At 40.7% G+C, this 20793-nt stretch overlaps 1 protein-coding gene and 2 long non-coding RNA genes across 3 annotated transcripts; 2 read left to right on the plus strand and 1 right to left on the minus strand.

The window, feature by feature from the left end:
• Positions 1-667: 667 nt before the first annotated feature.
• Positions 668-1820, plus strand: LOC137885162 (uncharacterized). Its single transcript, XR_011104790.1, has 2 exons — positions 668-1172; positions 1391-1820. It is a non-coding gene; the product is annotated as an uncharacterized lncRNA (long non-coding RNA).
• A 1082-nt stretch (positions 1821-2902) lies between these two features.
• Positions 2903-19450, minus strand: LOC137884769 (peroxisomal acyl-coenzyme A oxidase 1-like). Its single transcript, XM_068726773.1, has 14 exons — positions 19024-19450; positions 17194-17353; positions 14588-14748; positions 10618-10725; positions 10282-10401; positions 10044-10159; positions 9362-9531; positions 8034-8196; positions 7611-7801; positions 7056-7223; positions 6283-6388; positions 5972-6115; positions 5392-5598; positions 2903-4935 (listed from the first exon to the last, which is right to left on the minus strand). Exons 1-14 carry the CDS (start codon positions 19130-19132, stop codon positions 4885-4887), a joined length of 1974 nt encoding a protein of 657 aa, XP_068582874.1. The 5' UTR covers positions 19133-19450; the 3' UTR covers positions 2903-4884.
• Positions 17269-20659, plus strand: LOC137884770 (uncharacterized). Its single transcript, XR_011104769.1, has 2 exons — positions 17269-17359; positions 20241-20659. It is a non-coding gene; the product is annotated as an uncharacterized lncRNA (long non-coding RNA).
• The last annotated feature ends 134 nt before the right edge of the window (positions 20660-20793 follow it).

A 20793-nucleotide genomic window follows, 5' to 3' on the forward strand; every position in this document is an offset into this window, starting at 1 on the left:
ACGACAAGGACAAGATTAGCTACGTTTCCATCCAAAAATTATGCATGTAGAGTGAAAATTGAGGAGTCAGTCGCAAAAGACAAATATTTTTTTCACAGGAATCTCAGGCTTCTCTTCACTCTAGCGATGACATCACTCACTCTAAGCTGCGCAATACACACCCATTATAAAAGCAGAAAAGGACTGAAAAACACATGAAAGCAAAAATGCTACTATTCAAAAAGTGTAAAAGATATCAAAATGATTATAACATACAATCATTGGTCAGGGTTTTCTCAACATTTGAAAGTTTAAATGGTGTCTGTAGCTGAAAGTATGAGGAAGTAGAAGGATCTGAAAGTTGAACAAGTTTAAGAGGATTTAAAAATATTCTCCATAGACATCCCATTCAAAAAATAAGTTGCAAAAAGCTTAATAATTCAAAAAGTTGAAAGATTAGAAATATTATGAGAAATAGCACCCCTCTCCTGAAAAAGCTGAACATTTATATAGTTGAATGGTTTCTGTAGCTTAAGAAATGTGGAAGTTATTAAGTGCCAAAATACGTACGGAAGAAATAGTTGAATAAAGATTCGAAGAACAATACTTGGAATGCTGAATCTGCATTCCAACAATAAGCCCGCAGGATTACAGTCAGTGTGCTTTGACCTTGTGCCACAAAGCCACACTGAATTACACAGACAAAAAGGATTTTCTACAAAACATGGTGTTTGTCGTCAAATCTAAGAGCCAATCAGGTCAAAAAAAGTATGATACCTTAATTACTGGCCATCATTACCTTAGATCTACCTTACCTTAGATTGTGCAGGACACAATCAAGGTTAACTATGTAATTATTATGATACACATTGATAATTAAATGCACAGAGATAATTCTTTTAAATGTTTAGACTTTCTTTCTCTGCAGTAAACCCACAAATGGCGATGCAGCAGATTTGTATTCCAAACAGCGTTGCCACTCATTAACCTCAAACGTCAAACATTCACCTTTGGCCCACAGTTTCACTCAGGTTTAGACGCAGCCAGCAGCCACATTCACTCCTTGCCCCACTGAAACAACATTGGAACCACAGTCATCCTATTCAGACAGCTTGGTCCCATTGCCATCCTTACAGCCAGGATGCCACAATTCCCTGACAGGTATAGTGTCTGTCACCTGGGAATACTACTTGGTAAGTGCTTGCTCTGTGTACACATCTCAAATGTTAGTGGGACTCTCTGATAAGTAGCATCCTTCCATTTTCCCTGTTCAGTATTTTGCCACCTACAATTTAACTATGTAACATAGTTGCAACACTGGTGAAGGAAGGAAATAATCTGGACAGACAAATTTGAAATAACCACTTTGTACATCGGATGTTGAATGGAATCCTGTTGTGTCCTTTTACAGCAAATGGATGAAATATTTGGTGGCTCCAGGTTGGGGAGTGCACCTCCAGGGACAGTCATTTCCACACCATTTTCCCCCAGCCAGACGCCATCAACTGTGGAACCATGTGACACTGACAAACAGCGACCCGGTCCTTCAACTGCCACGCAACCCACAAGAGCAGGGAGTAAAAGGCAGCAGCCAACGGTCCTTTCATGACACCTGCCAGTCCCACGCTGCGCGAAGGACGAGTGCACTTGAATCACTGGTGAGGCCGGAATTGGCGAGGTGGAGGCGACTTAAAGAGAGAAGAAGAGAGAGAGATTTGAAAAGAAAATGGTGACGTGTATGGGTCAAATGCTGACCCAATTAAAAGACATTGGCAAGCAGCAACAACGAATGATTGCATTACTAAAAGAAAGCAACACAAAATAAAAAATGTTAAACAATATTCATGTGTCTGTGTTTTTGATACATTTCATGAAGAAACAAACTCTACAAAAGGAGCAGTGGTTGGCTAGTTTACATTCGCGACTGTAAAGAATGCCACCCTAACAACTACTCTGAGATCCCCTCCTGATTTTTCCTGGGTTCGAGCACCCAGTTACCATGAGCTGCCATGTGGAGGCACAGCAGAAGTCTTGATGATGTAGAGGCGCTTCAATCAAAAGGTAATGCCTTTTGAATATTACAAGGTTGTTTTCCACTTGGCATTTTACCTGAAGTGCATTTGATCACCTTCTGGCATACTGCACACCAGTTCACACGTGTAAAGAAAATTGTAACTAAAAGTGGATGTGGATCATCAATGTCCTCTCTGAGTTGATGAAGAAGACCCTGCTCATCTTCATCATGTTGGTCACCTGAATCCAAAGTTGTGAAGAATGCAACATGCTGTGACGGTTGCACTGATATTTGCAACTCGTTTCATGTGAAGACATTTGATCCACCTGAATTTGGATTTCAGGATGCCAAAAGCATGCTCAATGGCCACACGAGCTGCAGTGAGCTTTTGGTTAAAGCGCCGCTGCCTGGCGGTTAGATGCCCATTGTCATTATACCCTGAGAATCCTCTTCCAATAGTGGTGCAACATCGGTGTTGCGAAATGCTCTGGCATCATGCCAACTACCAGGATGACCTACTTTTACACTGTCACAGAATCAACTGAGGATGATGGAATATCATTTTCTGTTATAATAGGCTATGGGATTGTTGCAATATAGTTTATCAACATCCATCGACAGCACAGACTGTATTTGGAAATCCAGCTGTTTGAAAGTGTAACTGGGACGTGTGAAGTGCTTCCCCTGTAGGCCACAAAATGCGATGGGACAGATGTGTAGTGACCAGGCAACAGAAGTGATGGAGAAGTGTTGAAAGCGTCGATTTTTAAATGTTGAATCGGTCTGCCACACTCCTATAACTCCTGGTTAGAGTCCACAGACAGGCAAGAACACTGTTACAAACAGGTAGACCGGTTTGCTGTCTGTTCATGTAGTGTGGTCATAAGACAGATAAAGACAAAACACACCAATCATTTAGTTTTTTATTAATATAACTTACACGTCAAATTATTTACTAACCATTAGAATCATATTGTTTAAAATTATTATTCAATAAACCACGATCACACAAACTTAGTCGTTACATATTGATAATCGGGCCCTCACGGCAGAAATTAACAGATTGAAAGTCATACAAAGAGAAATGAAACACTAATCGCCTTGTACTAAAACTCAATTAGTTAATTATATTAAAAGATAAACCAAGATCACAAATCTACCAACTCTCATTCTCAATATTATTTTATATTTCTGCTTTGAGTCACTTTATTATTACAGTTTTTATTTTTTATTTAATGTTTTTTGTTTCTGAAACAGTAATAACAGATAGAAGCATTAATGAACATCATATATGAACCACAATAATTCAGTCAGCAGGATTTAAACATTGCAGCATATTAACAAAGGATTTATTTAAAGCGTGTGGTTTGAAATGTGTTTTCACCCTCTTTTATAATATATCAACCCCACACAGCAGGGAGGGAGAATACTAGCTCACACATATGTGGCCTCATTAAACACTTGATAATGGACTTAAATTCATACAACCTGTCCTCACATAACTCACCATTATCTGCAGAAAGCTTTCTGTCCACAAACACATTCAGGAGCATGTGGACGCACAGAACAGTGTCATCATTCATTCTAATGATAGAACACGCTGCTTGACAGAGAGCCGCCACAGCTCAGAAATTGAGGCATTTAGAACAAATCATCCCAAAGTGATTCCTTTCATCTCCTGTAAGTCGTTAATAATACTGCTGTCTCACATTCGTAGTGTCCTGATGTGCCCTATTCTCTCTATTGAGCTCAGCTTCGGTCAAAGTACAGTTAGGTGTATATAATGTACACGCTGGTATCTGTAACGTCATTAAATTATAACAATGTTATTCATTACACAGAACAAGGTGTGATGAGTGGTGGGGCTCAGAGTAAAGGCAAATTGTTTTACCTTTGTGATTGAAATACAGCAACTAAAAGATTTTAAATGTTAAGACCATTGTGACTGAAGTCAAGCTGATCCCAGCCGCTGTTCTCTACAAAAGGAAGCCTAAAAGGGAGAGAGTATTTGATTCTAAAAAGCATACACTTTAAAGTATCAACTTTGGTTTTGTCACAGTATTTTACGTGGGATATTCTATATCTTCACTTGATGTTTCTGTTGGATCTCTGCTCTAATTTGCATGAATGTTTATGTAAGTCAGTCATACACCATTATTCACGGTTATGGGGGGTTGCCACAGACTTTGTTCATTTCCGTCTCAATACCTACAGCAATTGATAAAGGTTGTGGATAAACTACTGCTCTTTAATAACGATCACGACAAATGGCACAGCGTGTAATCAAATAAAATGGTGGTCCTCGTCGTCAGGGGAAACAACCAACACGGATTTTGCTGTTGGTTTGTTCCTAACATAAAGCGCTCCAATATGTGAAACATTCATAATAACATTCTGTTCTTGTTAGAAAAAAAAGATGGCATTTCCATCTTGGCTGGTTCACAATGAGAAAAAGATGGAAAAATGAAATGCTAAGAAACGTTACAATGGAACTTCTCGACAGAAAACATGGTAATCTAAAAGTGCAAATATGTGATTATTTTCAGTTTTCATAAAGCTATTTTTTGCACAAAATAATGATTTCACTAGAGATTTTTAATTTTCATTCCTGTTTTTGCTTCCATTCCCCTCAATAATTACTTTTAGATTGTTTAGGATGTCCACCCTGTTTACAGGCCACTGTGAAGAGATCAATGTAGACAGCTCCAACATGTTGTGGCCTTGAGAGTGGCTGAGTATGGTGATCAACTTACCACTTATAGAGATCAAGGCTAAATTAATGCAGACTGGTAAATACCAGAAATGATATGATGTGTTAATGTGGCTAAGGTTGTGCTTATATATGCAGTGTTGATGGGTCTCAGCCAGGAATCAAGGTACCAGGGGTCAGCTCACAGTTTGGCCTGCAGGGGCTTCAGGTACTTGTGGAAGGATTCATGGACCTGGGGAAGGAAGAAGGAATGGAATATTAATTAAACTGAAATAATGAGCATGTAATCTCACAAACTTCTTCCTCTGATGTCAAATGATTATTGTTGGCCACAGTTACAGTGCACTAATGCAATAGTGTCAGCTTAGATAGTCAGAGAAAGATATTTAAGTTAAGATATTTAAGTAAAAAGGCGGGTCTTATCTCATATGAGCCTGTCTGTGAGCAGACCACTGTGAGTAAACCAGTAGAGTGACTGCAGGAAGCAGGCTGAGCTCGCCGGGGATCAGGTAAGGCCTGCATCCGGTTCTTGTTGTTAGCATTTAGCCTACATTGAAGCATGTTAGTAGCTTGTAAGGCCTTACTGCACAGGGCTAATTCAATCCCTTAGACCTAACAAAAGAACATTTCATCAGTACCACCTGTGCCGTGACACTACTTTTATTTCATCCCTATGAATATGATTGACCTCTGTGGAGTTTAGCGGTGAGCGGCGAGCCCACGCGAACAAGTTCTCATAGACGTTGCCATCATATCGTCCCAAGACCGAATTCAGCGTCTTGTCGCGGTGATCAAAGGCATCAACTAGTGCCACAGCGTTGGGCCTCAGCTGAGACAGCAGCTCCTTGACACGAACAGAAACCTGCAGCACCTGGGGCACATTCAGCAGTCCAGCCTGAAATAAAACAGATGGAGATGTGGATGAAAACGTGCTGCTGCGCCTCTCTCAGCCGGCTTAACAGTGAGGAAACAGACAAGAGAGACGGCGGGTTGTTAAACAAAGCATGAAGTTTTATATTTCATTTTCAATTCAAAGCTCAGCTGATGAAACAAAATCTAATTTGCATTACTTTACCAGCCGCCCAAATATACAAACTCGACACTAACTCAGAGACAAAGACAGAAGGAAGCAGACAGTAAAACTGACCAACAGCACAGGGAGTGTGCGAATAACTGGAGCAGCTTTGCGCAATATGTCTGTAACACCTACAATAAGATTAGCAGTGAATGTGGACCATGTTGTTTCTGTAGGTTATGATTTTTCTGACCTGAAGGAAGTCTCCAGAGTTGTTTTTGATGCCATTCAGGGCGTACAGCAGAGCAAGGGTCGACATCACCGAGTGTATCGATGTGTCACCGACCTCCCCGAGCTTGTCAGTAAAGATCTTCACTACAACATAGTGACAGTGGGCCTGGAGACAAAATAAAACAGGGGGGAAAAAGAAGAAGTGAGATGGACATCAATCTCTATAATTACCCATAAGTCCAAGCCATGTCTGTGTATCACAAGCTAGGGAAGGCTTTAAACTGTGTCATGGACGGACGGACAGACAGACAGAGAGAACTGGACTGAACTTACATCTGTGGCTCTGACCAGGTCAACAGCGCTGTTGTTCCAGGCGTCCTCCTGGCTCTTCCTGAGCTGCAACTCCTGCTGGATGCTCTTAGCTGCCAGCTCCACTAGACTACAAACACACAGACATTATCTGAATTAACCAATGATGTCATTAATATACATTAATAACACCATTAAGACACTCTTTACCTCTTCAGTTTTAACAACATGGCATAACTATTATCTTTGGGTTTTAAGAACAGCAGAGGATGTCTCTTTACTTTAAATTCCCCTGAAATCTGGAACGTCTCTTATGAAATAAGAATCAAATCCATATATTTTTTAATGGAAGGAATATTTCATAGGGAGCCTTTTTTTAGAAACAAATAAATTACGACTAAAACGCAACTGTCCTTTATTCCTCTAATGTCTGATCTGGTAGGCCACATTTCACCACCCTCCACCAGACTGGCTTAGCCACTGTTTGTGCTCGCCACACAGCTGACAGTATGTGACTAAGACTGACAGTATGCGGATGTGGTCAGAGCCGCATATTATGTCAGTGAAATGAACAAAGGCAGAAATATGGTCGACAGTAGACAACAGCACATCAGGACAGATACTCTTTGGGAACCATGAGCCAAGAGTGGAGGGATCAGAGCAGTTTTACATTGACTGAAGATAACAAATAACTTCAAAATGTTTTTTTTTGTACATAAAAATGTGGAAAACAACATGAAATGGTAAAAGGCGTTAAATAACTCAAATAGCTCAAGTAACTAGATCTTGTCTCTTACGTGGCAGCTCGCAGTTTGTAGACCTCCACCAGGCTAGCCAGGTCATTTATGTCGACCACGGTTGGTCTGGCCGCGAGGAGCTGGCCATGCTTTGGTTCATTCAGATATGACACAATGCCGCTCAGCTGCTGTCCTGCCTTAGCCTGCCGGTAGCTCTTCACCAGGAATCTGCATGGACAAAAGTTGAAGAGGCAAACAGGTGAGGGTTAAACAACTAAACCATGGGAGCACGAGCTGACTGGTGAACTATTTGGTGTTCACAGTCATGGAACTCAGCCGTACCCAAATGCAGTATTTCCTGTGGTACTGTGAACATAATTTATTTCTTCTTGTATGATTGTGTATCATTTTGCTAATACCAAATCCAAGTGTGGTGTCAAGTATCAATCTTAAAGTAGACACGAAGATGACATAACTCCTACTTTATGAGCTCTCTAACAACACAGAAACAAACCACCCAGGCTTTTCCAGAGTGTGTTTGAGTGAGTTGGGTGGAGAACTTGGTCTTGGTAAGGTGTCACATTTGTTGTCATACGAGTCTGTGTGACGAGTTACCTCGCAGTCTGCAGCATCATGACTGTGTTCTCTCCCTCGTAGGTGCACGTAGGGGTGAAGTTCACGTAAATATCCGGCAAGGCGCTGCTGCAGGAGTAGCCGTGGCCGCCACATGACATGCGGCACACCTCGATGGCAGAGTTGGTTGCCCATGTGGTGAAGGCCTTCAGACCCGCAGACAGGGCATGGAGCTGGAGATTGGAAGACAAAGAGGGTGGAAAGAGCTTCATGGAGGCACTAGTTGACAATTATATACACATTTAAAAGTAAAGAAGAAGTAATAGAATTTGCCATGGATGATCTATTGCCCTGACTAGAATATGAGAAACAGTAAGTAATCTACAGCCCAGTCAGTCAATATGCATCATCCTCTGTCCTCATCAAACCTAGATCACATCCTTCATATGCATGTCCAGTCAGTACCTCGGGCAGCTCACTGAAGTCCCCCTGGTTGATGTCTCCACTGATGCGGCGGTAGGTCTGGCGCATATACTGGCTAACAAAAGTGAAGGCATAGGCCATAGCCAGCAAAGGGAAGAGCTTGTACTGCTGCGTCTGGTAATCGAGGATCTGAGGCTCTGGGTCTCTGTGGGACACAAACACACAGGTTGGACTTTTCAGGATCTCATATAAAAGGTTGGACTTCCCTTTGATACATGGGAATGTGGTAAGAGATAGAAGCATGAAAAACAAGTGGTACTTCCAGTGGCGGCTGACCAATAGAGGGTGCCGCCCCCCCTTGAGCCACAAAAAATAAAAAATAAAGAACTTTGCCAGAGAAACTCCAGGTGAAAGAGCTGATCCCAGATCAACCTGACCTCACAATCAGACAGCAGACTAGCGGGAAAGGGAAGCAGTATATGTACACAAACTCTGGTTTGTGACCGAAAGGACAAAGTCGCGGCTACAAGCGGCCAAAATGAGTTTCCTCCGTAGGGTGGCCGGGCTCAGCCTTAGAGATGGGGTAAGGAGCACGGACATCAGGAGGGGACTTGGAGTTGAGGCGTACTCCTTCACGTCGAAAGGAGTCAGCTGAGGTGGTTTGGGCATCTAATCAGGACGCCTCCTGGGCGCCTCCCACTGGAGGTTTTCCGGGCACACTCAACTGGGAGGAGAGCCTGGGTAAAACACAGAACACGCTGGAGGGATTACATCTCCCAGCTGGCCTGGGAACGCCTCGGGATCCCCCAGAATGAGCTAGAACATGTTGCGGGGGAGAGGGAAGTCTGGGTCAGCCTGCTTGGCCTGCTGCCACCGTGACCCGACCCCGGATAAGCGGAGGAAAATAGATGGATGGATGGATATATATATTATTATATTATACTGAATTGCCTGTGAGGGTGACAAAAATAAGATGTCCTGACGCGTTTGTCAATGTGTTATTTACTGCTTTTTTTTCGTGTTGGAATAACTGTTAAATATTTAACTGCAAAGTTGTAATGCGTTTTTGATCCCATATTTTTTTTGCATTAAATCATACTGGGATGTTTGCTGAAATTGATTGGATGTGGCACAGCCCTACCTTGAACATTTTCCACCAGCCGCCACTGGCTACTTCCATCTCCTGTTGGAATTATGTCGACATTTCTGAACCTCGACCCTGACCAGCGAGACTACTGTGAATCTCTAGTGCCATAAAGGAACATTTTATTTTGAGCTTGACGTTAAGCATGTGTTTCCTTGCAACTTCTGTGAGTAATGAAATGTTTGTGCAGCTGTTTGCTGAAGTACACTCATTTGTGTTGACTGACCCCGGCCGAATTTCAGACTGGTGTCGAACAGAACTGTAGCGGATGGCGATGGTGCAGGATTTGGAGAGGGCAAAGGCTGCCTCGCCGACAATCACGGAGCGGACGAACACCATGGTGCCGTAGGTCAGCTTGGCGCTTGGTGGCTTCAGATAGGTTCCATCTGGCTCCACCTAGTGGAGAGACAGAGTGATTCTAACTGCAGATGCCTTGAGGAGCAAACATCCCACTATAGATGCAATACACTGCATAAAGTCAGTGTATTATTACAACAGTTTATAACGGCACACCCAAATAAAAGTAATGCAGTCCAATACAACAGCACTGGAATAAATGCTACCTTCATGAAGATGGCAATGTTCAGTTTTTTGTTGAGGCTGTTTGACAGAGATGTTGATTCAATTTTGGAGAATGTTTGCGGCAAAATTGAATCAACACCTCTCTAAAAAAGTTGAAAAAAAAGCTGAAAATTGTAACTTTCATGAAGGTAGGATAGACAAAGAAGGATGAGATGTACTGATAAAAAACTTCCTCCTTCTTTATTTGGTAGACAAAACCCAGCCCTGCAGTTATTTTCTTAACAATTTAAGTCTCTGCATAGAACAGCACGTTCTATGCAGAGACTTACAGTCCATGGAGGCAATCAACTTAAACCCATCTGTCCCCCCAAATAATGTCACGTTACCTTGGCGTATTTCATCAGCATGTTGTCTCGTGGGATTCGCACGTTCTCTAGTTTCAGGAAGCCGTTGTCAACTTCACTGAAGCCAAACTTGGGGCCGATATCTCCAACAACAATACCTAGAAGAGATGGAGAACAATAGACACACACCGAAAAAAAAGGAGGCAGAGACAGGAAGGTAAATGAGAAGTGACTTTACCACAAACACCAAATCCAGACTCATATCGCAGACGGCGGTTACCTGGCAGGGGAACGTGTGTGTCCATGTCACGGATGGGTACAATGAAAGCATGCAGGCCGTGGAAATTTCCCTGAGTGTAAAGCTGGGCTAGAACTATGGCATGGTTGGAGGTCTTTCCAACTAGAAAGAGAGGGAGTGAGAGGGTTAAAACGTGTTTGTTCTGAATGTCAATGAGGTTTTCTCAGCCTGAAAGAAAAACAAGAAAAAAAGCAGTGCAACATCTAGACAAAATACAAAACATATTCCTTACAGGAATTCTGGTATTATGCCAATTCCAGGCTGCAAAATATTTCTTGGTCCAGTCCTGCAGAGACGTGATAGTGTGAGTGTACTTACGTCCTCCAGGCCACCATTTCATGGAGCTGACGGTGGGACTGTTCAAGACAAACTCCTGCGTGGCTGGGTCATATGTGGCTGTGGTCTCCATCCCCCTGAGGTGTGTGCCTACAGAGTCATCACATCAAAGCCCATCAAACACACACACACACATACAGTTGAAAAGCCAAAATTACCTGATGCGACATTAACAGACTGAAGATGAATCAATGAATCATATAATACTCCAGCATAAATCAAATAAGATAATGGATAGAAGGCAGGTTTAGCCCATGACAACTTGAAACATGCATTTCTAGGTTTCTGAACTCTTTAAAAAAAAAAATAGAATGGATGAAGCCAACACAAAGGAGCAAAACAGTGCACGTTGTAGGTGTTTGACAGACCAAAAAACATATGCAACAATCATATTTTAAGATAATTCAACGCATGCTGTATGTCATGCCATGTGCTTGATGGCCTCGGAGTTCGAATCTAAAAGAAACAAACTGGTGAACTAACTTTTCACTTGACCAGTGGGTCAATCGACCTACTTTTGGTTGCATTCATCATCAAGTTCCTTTTTAACACAAAAGGAAAATAATGATGGAGAAGATGTTAAAACACCTGCAAGTCAAGCAAACAATAAACCTCATTATTCGTGGAAGTTTTAGTGAATGAATTAAAAACTAGTACAAATTAGGTCAACATTAGATTTACTAAAGCATGAGAATTATCACAATCCTAAAAATGTAGCACCTACATGTACAGAATGTCATTACGCAACAATTCTGGGGTTTATTGCCTGTAATAAAGTAACCAAATAATCCCTGTCTGCTGACCGGCCTAAACAGGCCTGATATTTTGGACTGCTCTGTTCATTTTACCGTGGCCCATCTCAGTCTGAGCGTAGGTGCCGATGATCTCTTCCAGGCGGGCATGAAGAAACGGTCCATCTGCTCTGGGGTGGCCTGGTTGAGCAGTGTGGGCAGGAACATCCCCAGATGGAGATCCAAGGGCTCTGGCCTGTCCGGGTGCACACAGCTAGGGCCACGCAGGACAGGGCAAACGGAAAAGAGAAGCAGGTGGTGATGCAGAGAGGGCAAGGAGGCAGATGTAAGTGCAGATCAATGGAGGAGAGGATGTTGGATTAAGTATTTTCAAAAATCCACAGGAGGGATTGTGGGTAAGAGTTGATATGGTTCAGATGAAGAAGAAGCGATGGAAGAGAAAGACAGAGGATGTGCAGGAAAGCAATGAAGACAAATTAAAACAGCTTTTGAGCATACCATGCATATTGATTTGATTGCGTCGTTACAATTTGGCTTGAAACTCCACTCATTTAAATCTGTCTTTAGGAGCTGTTTAGTTATGTACAGCACTTAAGTCACTGTTTCTGACCATAAACTGATCAAATCAAAGCATAAAAGTTCAAACACACTCCTGATTTAGCTGCCTCTTACATTTCTATAGACCAAGTGGTCACATGTCAACTTCTTGTTCAGTACCACCTGGATGTTCAACTACTCTGGCAACATGCAGTTTAAAAGACAGCACACATGTTTAGAGAACATGAGATGGATATTTTGGACATTAAAATGAAGTCTTTGCAGATGAGGTAGGCTAATTAAAAGAAAAAAATGCTTCGGGATCTATTTTGATAACCAGTTTCAAGTGAAAACTGCCAACTCTCAAATGTAAGAGTTCACAGCATTCCTTGGTCTTGGTGATTTAAAAAAAAAAAAAAAAAAGTTTTCTGAAACTTTATAGACAAAGCGATTCATAAAGAAAACAGTCAGCAGATTAATCCATAACGAATGCAATTGTTAGTCGTAGCTCTAGAAAAGTGACCACGGCCACATTAAGTCACGAGTCACGACATAAATGATACTCTTGGATTTGGCCAAGTGTTGCTCCAATCTGCTAGAACACTAAACTAAACTAAAGTTCATTAAAGACGGGGTCATCGGGTCTAAACTTTCAGTGTAGGTTTGCGCAGATCAACCACTAATTCACAATAACATCCATTCAACTTTCTTACAGCAAGGCAACAAACAATAGCTGTAAGCCTACATTCTCTCCGACTACAAAGAAGAGAAGCTAGAACTCAGCCTCATTATGAGATCCCGGACCACACATGTCCACCTGCTGTTGATGAGAGATTGCATGGAAAAAATAAAATCAGACCAGTTTCAGTTTCCAGTCTACACTACCTATTAATTCACACACCAGAACAACTTCTTCCCCATTCCAAATATCAACAGCCAAACAAAAGACAGATCAGATAATTAAGAATAACTTAATGATTAAAACCAATAGGAAAATAAGTTCATCATTTGCAAAAGTGATGGTGAAGCTCATGGGCATTTTGATTACTGTGTCTTGATTATTTTCCATCAGTGCATCATCATGAAACAAAGATGGGAGAGTTGTGAGGAGGAAAGCAGTAGAACCCCTGAATGTAGATGGGAATACGTTTTTGACGAGACAAAACTACATTTTCGTTTATTAAGCTACTACTATTGTTGTCTGTATACATTTTTGGTGGCAAATGGGGGATTAATAAAGTTTTCTAATCTAATCTAACACTAACCCTAAAAGGTGTAAGGGACAACCACTAGAGGAGCGTTGTTAGTAACGAAACTACAGCGCACCTAGTTAACCAGCCACAATTCTATGGGGTCAGATCAGTCTCAATAATTGCAAATGCACACAGAAAGACTCACAAATGCGCAAAGAACAGTTCACAAATATATTCGATTTATAAATGCACGCAGAATGATTCACAAATATATTTCTGCATTTGTATGTATTTGTGTTTGGATTTTTTCTATTTCTTAGTGGATTTGTATGTATTTGTTTGTGGATCTCTTCACATTTGTTTGTGGGTTTTTTGAGACTCCCCTGCCGTGGCCGGATTCACAAATGCGTTTTTTTCAACATGGACCTATCTGTAGCCAATAAGATGTCAGCCTCATTTCCAACCAATCACATGAGCGCAGCTCCCCCTTCCCCTCCCCTTCCCACCTGGCTGCCAGCGTGCTGTTTTCACACCAAACGCGACGCGTTAATCGCGTCATTCGCGCCGCCGGTCTCGCCGGGGACCATTTGTGTTCGTTCGCAAGAATCGCGCTAGAAGCGCCGGAGAGGGGGCGTGGCTAATCGTCCTGGAAGCCGTTCTGTCCGCCATCAACCATGGACAAAATAACCTATATTTCTGCTTAGCACTTGTTGTGGAAGTCCCAGATAAAGTGAACACCGTCATGCCTGGGTTCATAACATAGTCCGGAGGAACTCCGTGAATTTTATCGAGCTGTATTCACTGTGTCTAGCAAGCCACCTGTCAGCTGTAAGAACCCCAAATAAACAGATTTGGCTGTGATTTAACTACAATAAACGGACAAATAGGGATGCCGAAAAAACTACGTAATGATTTGTAAAAAGTCTGAATTCATGTTTTGTTTCTCTCCGCAAGACGACAAGCAAATAACTTTAAAAATACTTGTTTTCTCAATGGAGCTCGGGTCGATCAGTGCGTGCATTTGTGAGTCAAATTTATTTCTAAATCCTGTGTGCATTTGTAAATTGAATATATTTGTGAATTGTACTGTTTGCATTTGTGAATCTTTCTGTTTGCATTTGCAATTATTGAGACTGATCTGACCCCATACAATTCATCATGTCTTGTTAAAACAAAACGTAACGTATGGACACAATTGTCAGGACACGCATGCAACTACTTTTTAATTTTCTACATGATTTGGATCTGTCAAACACGTACAAAGAAATCACCAGAACTGCTCTTGGAACTCCAAACCTGTGGTAACGGGCCTCTTTTTCCAGCCCCAAATATCATTTAGGCTAAATATCTAAAAACACAAATGCCAATTTGTGCTATTTTATAAACAGCACGATCAAGTTGTGTTTGAGAGCCTTCAACAACAAGCAGCATAAGACTTAGCATAAGTTCAGAGCTAAGTCCAGGACTGACCGTGACCCATTTCAGTTTGGGCATATGTGCCCACGGCCTGGAAGGACTCGGCCAGAGGTATCCATTTCCTGGACTGCTGAGGGTCACACTGGCCATACAGGGTTGGGAGGAACATGGTAAAGTGTAGCCTCATGGACTCATGCCGGTTGCCTTTCACTATACTGGGTGACGGGAAAATGTAGGACACACAGCTTAAGTTGAGATTCGCCGTTACTCCAACATTATGTAACTGATGTATTTGATGAACCATCAAAGCACTTTGAGTTTTATGGCTGAGGTCAAGTTTATCACACACATACAATTTAGTAAGGTCCTGGATAAAGCATATTTGTCTTATTTAACAATACATTTTAGAGCTTCCTTCTGGAAAACAATCACATTACTACTGGGACTGACAGATCAAGAAAATCTGATCCACATATATCCTATCCTAATGTGCAATCATTTTGAAAAACATGTACATCATATAGGCTGAGAGAAAGCTTGGGAGTGCACACTGAAAATTTGACAAAAACCTAAAAAAACAACATAAAAATAGATTATCTATTACACTGCATGACGTGCAGCGAGTGAAAGCTGGGACCTTGCATACTGTACCCTCTGACACAATTTTAATCTGATCTTGAACTTTGCCCCAACTGCATTCATTGGCCACACACAGCCAGAGATGGGCAAAAATACATCAAAATGTATTTTGATACAAAATACAAAATACCCCTCAAATAAATGTATTAAAATAAAATACAAAATACGGGTGCCAGAAAATGTAACAAAATACAATACATGTATTTTATATTTAAAATATAGGAAATACTTTTTTCTGGATTTTCCGTTTTCTCACAATTTGGTATAGCAGAGCATTCAGGTTTGGGCTCTATATATATATATATATATATATATATATATATATATATATATATATATATATATATATATATATATATATATAGTGTACACAAAGCTCTGGTAAACCCCACAAAAAGGAAGAACACTCACAGAATGTCAGTGTAACTAAGCAAAGCTATTAAAAGACAACAACTTGATTGATTATGTATATATATATTTTGGGACTTAACAGCCCATAAATCTTGGCTTTGTATCAACAAGAAAATATTCATCACATATGAATTGCATCACACATTAGGCCTATGTATACTATACAAGCAAAATATAGAATTGAAACCAGTTGTTCACAGGTAAAGAGCCTAAATAATTGAATGTACTGAGACATGTTGTCCACCTGGCCAACTGTAGAATGTATGAAATAATACAACTAAGAATACTTTCATAATATGCCTTTTAAATAAAATAAATTGGATATTTAATGTTTTTTTTAACAAATGGACATCTACTGTCATAGCCTGACTAACTGTGAACTATATTATCTGCCAGTAATTGATATGGCATTATGACATTCACATTGAGAAGATACAGCATAACTTGTAATACAGTGCAAGATTAGATGGTCAGACATCTCTTGATAAGGTTATCATGAACATAGAAGCTCCCAATCTCCCTCTTCCTATAGCTAGCTACTCCACTGTTAAGTTAACTTGCTAAACACTGGCTATGCACTAGCCTAGACAGCATGCTAGCGTCATTAGCATGTTAGCATAAATTATACATCAAGCTAGTTGACATCTGTCACACTCAGATAAAATATTTTCCTTGACAGACAATCCGTTGAACTTGAAGATCTGAAGACTGAACTCGTGAACTGTTTTTTGATTCGTGGAGAAAGTATTTTGAGTATTTTAAATACAAAATTACTCCACTCTAAAGTATTTTGTTACAAATTACGTTATATTTTGTATCGGCCCTATCAAATACAAATCACAAAATACTCAAAAGTAATTGAAACACGTATTTCAAATACAAGTAATAGAAATAAAATGGAGCTAAATCCAGGTCAAAAGTTTTGAAAAAATTATTTGAAAAATTATTATTTTTCAAATAATATTTGAAAAATAATAATATTTCAATTATTATTTTTGAAAAATTAATACATTCATATTATTAATTAATATTAATAAATACAACCTGAAAGTTCAAGTTGTGGTCTTGAAAAATACAGCAATGTATTCAAAATAAAAATAAGTGAATGAAAAGTTTTTTTGGGTTGAATATAATTTTGATTCAGTTCTGGAATTTTTTGAATACATTTTTTATTTTTTTATTTTTCACTTTCATATATATTTTGATATTTGAGGTCTTGCATTTTTCAGTTTCAGATTTTATATTTTCAGATTCAAATTTTTTTTTTTCGGTTTCAAATCTTTTTTTCACTTTTCAGATTGTTTTTTCGTCAAGCTCCGATAAATCTGGCACATTTTCCACAGGAAATGTCTCAACCACCCTGCTGTTTAGTTGTTGGATACAGTTATCGGACAGTTATAGAACTGTTGGTAAAAACATGTTAAAATGGTCCACCACTTTTAATGGCTGATCTCATATCACGGCGCCCGAGCTGCATCATGACAACCTTTGGAATGTGAAAACTATCACTGGCAATGCCATTTTATATCCGTCAGTCAAACCTTTGATACTGGCGGTACCTGACCGAGGTCATAATAGTTTGCTCACATGTCGACTCGTTTACCACATACTTCTTGAAGTAGTAGATCTCCTCTGGGTCTGCAATGCCATACTCTCTGAGCTTCAGGATTATTTGGGCACTTTTTTTAACACCCTGGTCATAGTTCTCACTGCGGGACAGGAAGCTTGGGTCCTCCTCCTTAAGGTCCGGGTCGCTGAGAACCATCGACTCTATAGGTGAAATGAAATCAGAAATGTATCTTTTGGTTAAACAGCTGCGCTAGTCTACACAATACATATGTTAAAGTTTAAGTGGACATATCTAAAAGTCTATTACATGTGTAACCATGTGTGAAAATGTGTATCAAGATTGAATAAGTGTATTAAGTGGGATAACAAGTAAATACAGTTGGTTGTAACTGTCATGCATACAATACATCCATTCTTAAACAGCTGTGTGACAATGGAGGAGATGTATCCTGCAAAGTCCACATTTCGAGACCAAATACATCATATATGCTTGCAAGGCATTGGTCGATAAGGGAAGCCTTCTTTTGTTTGTTTATATTTCGCTTCCCTCAGCTCTCTGTAATCAAATGTATGTTAATCGTTTGTTCAGTGGACTGTTCTGGCAAACTCATTATTGAGTAAGTAAATGGACAAAAACTTAATAAGAAACTTAATAATCGATTAATCTTTTACAGTTATTTTTGAGAAAATAAGAGGATATGAATAAAGTAGCACGGTCTCTTAAGCGTGAAGTTCAGTTGTAACGTAACAAACGTCGGTAACGTTGAACGTTACAACTGAACTTCACAAATTGAGAGACTTGTCATTAAATTGTCAGCATTTAACAGACATGTCAAACTCAAATATTCCGACCCTCGGTACAATCATATTATAACTGGCCCGCCACACCACAGAGCTCCGGGACGAAACGTGGCGATGTTAACTGTCCTGTTTGTGCGACATAACGAAGCATCTCATTGCGCTAAACCTCCAGCTTCAGGGACGGGGACGTGTGATCACAGACATGTGTGATGCAGTGAGAGCTTTCCAAGCCAAGCTGCGCCTGTGGGAGACTCAGATGCGCAGCAAGGAAACATTGGGTCGCTTTCCGTGTTTCCAAACCGTGTCTCCACCGCTCCCGACAGCGCATTTTGCTGATAAACTGGGCGCACTTGGCAGAGAGTTCACCAGCGATTTGCCGACTTTGCAGTTCATACATTTTAATTTGAAGTGCTCAGCAATCCGTTTGCAGTTGACGTGGGAAGAGCACCTGTGCACATCCAAATGGAGCTGATAGACTTCCACCGTAATGACACACTCAAGGCAAAGTGTGACCCTGTGGGCGCTGCACGGTGTCCAAGCTTCATCCCCGAAACGATGCCTCAACTCCGCCTACATGCTGCTCAAATGCTCTGCATGTTTGGAAGCACATACCTGTGTGAGCAGCTTTTCTCTGTGATGAAGATGAACAAAAACCCACACAGGAGTCGTCTCACTGATGCACACCTTCACTCCATCTTGAGGGTTTCCACAGCACAGAACTTAACCCCAGATATTAATGAACTGGCAGCCATGAGAAGATGCCAAACATCTGGCTGTGGTAGTATGCATAAAATAATGTAGCCTACCTAAACATGTATTCTTCTTGCACTTTGTCCAATATCCCTTCTATCCTGTTTATTAAATGTTGACCCCATTTGGCCCTCAACATAGTCCCAATTTTTAATTTTGGCCTTCTCTGTGATTGAGTTTGACACCCCTGACATATATGCTGTATTATGCTAAAAGGTGTCATTTTGTAACTTTTTTGGTGGTTGGTGTGCCGCGGGATCTTTTTAATGTAAAACATTTTCAAAGGTTGAAAAACATTGAAGTAGACGTTTCAAACTCACCAATCTTTCGCCGTCTTTTGGTCTTTTCAGGCCCCCCGTCCAAAATGTGGGTCAGTTTCTCGACGTCAAAAGTGGCGTTTCGCCGCTCTCTCATAATATCAGGATTCATGGTTCTGTATCTGACTGGATATTTACACTGTAGTGGGAAAAGTATAGTGACAAATGTCTTTTATAACCTCCTGCAACCTCAACCTGACGGGTCCGTCGGTTCTCCTCCTGACGCAGCCGCAGAGAGGGGCGGAGAGGTGGAGACAGGTCATGTGACACATACCCCGGAAGTACCATAGACTAACAGACATAGGTAACACACAGGCCCAATCCCAATAGGCTCGTTCAACATTGACCTGCGCCTCACTAGAGAGTGCAGGCGGGGGGTTCAAGTCACACAGTTTTCAGCCGCCTTCAAATGATAAACAAGAAGTCAAAGAAACAGGTACTTTCTGTTAGATCTGTAGGCTACTTGTAGTTTACAGAGCTCAATTGGATTAATTCACGTGTGTTTGTAAATATAAACTTATGTGGAAATATGCGTTTATCTGCATTGTATGCTATTCTTTGTTCTTTTTATGTCTGCCTGTGAAACACTTTGCTGCTCGTTTTGATATGTGTTCATAACACAAGATATGTCTTAAGATTAAATCTCCATTGCACAACATGAGGCTAATAGCCAACAATCAAGCATTACATATTACAATTACACAGACAAAAAGGATTTTCTACAAAACCTGGTGTTTGTCGTCAAATCTAAGAGCCAATCAGGTAAAAAAAAGTATGATACCTTAATAACTTTGTTGGACACAATCAAGGTTAATTATGTAATTATTATGATACACATTGATAATTAAATGCACAGGGATAATTCTTTTAAATGTTTAGACTTTCTTTCTCTGCAGTAAACCCACAAATGGCGATGTAGCAGATTTGTATTCCAAACAGCGTTGCCACTCATTAACCTCAAACGTCAAACATTCACCTTTGGCCCACAGTTTCACTCAGGTTTAGACGCAGCCAGCAGCCACATTCACTCCTTGCCCCACTGGACTCTCTGATGAGTATCATCCTTCCATTTTTCCTGTTCAGTATTTTGCCACCTACAATTTAACTATGTAACATAGTTGCAACACTGGTGAAGGAAGGAAATAATCTGGACAGACAAATTTGAAATAACCACTTTGTACATCGGATGTTGAATGGAATCCTGTTGTGTCCTTTTACAGCAAATGGATGAAATATTTGGTGGCTCCAGGTTGGGGAGTGCACCTCCTGGGACAGCCATTTCCACACCACTTTTCGCCATCAACTGTGGAACCATGTGACACTGACGAACAGCGACCCGGTCCTTCAACTGCCACGCAACCCACAAGAGCAGGGAGTAAAAGGCAGCAGCCAACGGTCCTTTCATGACACCTGCCAGTCCCACGCTGAGCGAAGGACGAGTGCACTTGAATCACTGGTGAGGCCGGAATTGGCGAGGTGGAGGCGACTTAAAGAGAGAAGAAGAGAGAGAGATTTGAAAAGAAAATGGTGACGTGTATGGGTCAAATGCTGACCCAATTAAAAGACATTGGCAAGCAGCAACAACGAATGATTGCATTACTAAAAGAAAGCAACACAAAATAAAAAATGTTAAACAATATTCATGTGTCTGTGTTTTTGATACATTTCATGAAGAAACAAACTCTACAAAAGGAGCAGTGGTTGGCTAGTTTACATTCGCGACTGTAAAGAATGCCACCCTAACAACTACTCTGAGATCCCCTCCTGATTTTT

The sequence above is a fragment of the Cebidichthys violaceus genome, unplaced genomic scaffold (genome assembly GCF_023349555.1).
Source record: "Cebidichthys violaceus isolate CVI_PGR_0920_01 unplaced genomic scaffold, fCebVio1.0.p SCAF_4, whole genome shotgun sequence".
In the NCBI taxonomy this organism is placed as follows: domain Eukaryota; kingdom Metazoa; phylum Chordata; class Actinopteri; order Perciformes; family Stichaeidae; genus Cebidichthys; species Cebidichthys violaceus.